The sequence below is a fragment of the Sorex araneus genome, chromosome 6 (genome assembly GCF_027595985.1).
Source record: "Sorex araneus isolate mSorAra2 chromosome 6, mSorAra2.pri, whole genome shotgun sequence".
NCBI lineage: Eukaryota > Metazoa > Chordata > Mammalia > Eulipotyphla > Soricidae > Sorex > Sorex araneus.
The window spans coordinates 60,247,818-60,250,087 of record NC_073307.1 but is presented as its reverse complement, the minus strand read 5'-3'; the positions used below and the strand labels follow the sequence as shown (position 1 = coordinate 60,250,087).

The following is a 2,270-nucleotide window of genomic DNA, read 5'->3' as shown; positions in this document are numbered from 1 at the left end:
CTGCCTGGGGCTTGCTTTCATGCCCCAGGTCCAACTTCATGGAACTTTCCCACTGTGGGCAAGGAGGAAGAGTTTCCAGGCCGTGTCAAGGTGAAGTCAGTTGGGACTGTTTAAACCCCTCCTTCAGGGGCCAGTGCAAGAGTACAGTGGGAGGGCGTTTGCCTTAAAGGCAGCCAACCTCGCTTTGATCTCCGGCACCCCATATAATCTCTGGAGCACTGTTCATCGTTTGTCGATTTGCTCAAGCGGGCACCAGTAACGTCTCCATTGTGAGACTTGTTGTTATTGTTTTTGGCACATTGAATACGCCACGGGTATCTTGCCAGGCTCTGCCGTGCAGGCGGGATACTCTCGGTAGCTTGCCGGGCTCTCCGAGAGAGATGGAGGAATCGAACCCGGGTCGGCCGCGTGCAAGGCAAACACCCTACCCGCTGTGCTATCAATCACAGCATCTGGAGCACTACCAAGAGTAATTCCTGAGTGCAGAGCAGAGTCGCCCCTGAGCATCGCTGGGTGTGGCCCCAAAACAACAACAGCAGAAGTCCCTCCTGGAGAGCCCCTGAGAGTGAGCTGGCGCCCATGCCCCGTGTCTACTGCCCCCTGCCAGCCACATCCTCAGGCTCCATCTCTGGGGGGCGGTTGCCATGGACGGGGCGGGGGGAGGGGGCCACCCTGGACATTCCCTCATGTGAACTGGCCCCGTCCCGCTCAGGCCAGGCTCTCACTGTGCCTGGTTCTACCCCAGAAAGTGAGTTCATTGGGCCCATGTCCTCTTGGGTTCCTCCTATAAGCCCGAGTACAGAACCCGCAGGTGCCTAGGTTTCTATTTTAACCACTAGTGACACTTTAGATGGGCACATTCTCTCCTGTCCACTGTTTGACCAGAAAGGCACTCCCCACCACTGAGGCTTCGCTCTGCCCCAACTCACCTGCCTGCACCTCAGCATAGGATGCTCCAGGGCAGAGATCTGCTTTCTCCCTTCACGGCTCCTGGCACCCCCACCCAGGAATCCATCTACAACTGTAACAAGATTACCACCCAAATCCAAGCAACAGAGTTATGGTCAAAGCTCCAGCAGCAAAGTTCCCATAAAAATCCAGGCAACAGAATTCCTGTCACAACTCCAACAACAAATTTACCATCAAAATCAGGAAACAAAATTATGATTAAAAATACAGGGGCTGTTAGCAGAAATGTTGTATTTCGGCATTATTTGAAACAGTCCCCCTTATATTCTAATAGCTTATGTTTTTGTAAGGAAGTTACTGCTTGCTAAAACTTCACTTTGTAACTGTTTCTCCAAGTTGCCAATTAGTTTTTTTTTTTTTATTTATGCCATAGGTTTATTTACAAATATAACTAGCATTCCGTGCTCAATTTTCTTGGGGGCAAGATTGCACTTCTTAGAATGTTCCACTTCATTATCTGTTCCACAGACGAATCAGCCCGTGCTTATTTCTTAAGCAGCTGGTGTCTTACTATGAAGAAGGGCGCTGCAAATCCGGACCCGAAGTACACAGTCATCATGGCAAGCAACCGCCACTTGTTTTCCACTGAAAAAGGCAAATTCTTCCCCGGGCCCTCCTCATAGTGGCTCCGGCGGACCACCGAGGTGGTGAACCTGCGGCCGCTCTGGGCCCACGTGGCGCGATCGGAAGCGCGGCGAACCACGGACAAATGGCGGCGGCACACAGACGCCTCCCGCCCCGACGACCTTGTTCCTCCAGCGCAGGCCTCGAAAAAAAAAAGCGCCAATTAGTTTTTCAATCAATTCATTGTTCCCTGCCCAGACATCCTCTCTCTAGGCCGCTTGCTCTTGTTACCGCCCTAAATTTTTCAATGACTTCAGCTCTGGCATTTGTTTTAATTCAATCGTGTTGCTATTGTTATTTCCAAAATGGCTTCATTCAGAGATGACAAATTCTATTTGTGAGTAGAAATTACTAATGTGAATAGATACTAAAGGTATTTTCTTGCTTTGGGGGGTGCACCTGGTGGTCCTGTGGTGCTGGGGATTCTAACTGGGATTGGTCACAGGTGCAGGGTGAGCGTTGTCATCCCTGTCCTGTCGCTCTGGGCCACACAAAAGTACTTTAAATGAGAAAGTACTGAGTTACCATTGCAGAATAACAGCCCGAGCTACTAACCTGAGAGCTCTGAGCATTGTCACACGGCGCAGGCCCGACAGCGTCTGCCACACCCCGGGCTCACGAGCACAGACCTCATCTCACGAGACACTGCCTGCGACCCAGGCAAGTCAGGGAGGAGG

The 2,270-nt window shown here is 51.4% G+C and overlaps 1 protein-coding gene across 1 annotated transcript; it reads right to left on the bottom strand.

The window, feature by feature from the left end:
• Positions 1-1,316: 1,316 nt before the first annotated feature.
• LOC129405882 (cytochrome c oxidase subunit 7C, mitochondrial-like) lies at positions 1,317-1,741 on the bottom strand (the record flags this gene model as incomplete). The annotated part of the gene is made up of 1 exon (XM_055143570.1): positions 1,317-1,741. A coding segment is annotated over one exon (288 nt), but the record flags the coding sequence as incomplete, so codon positions are not given.
• Positions 1,742-2,270: the final 529 nt, after the last annotated feature.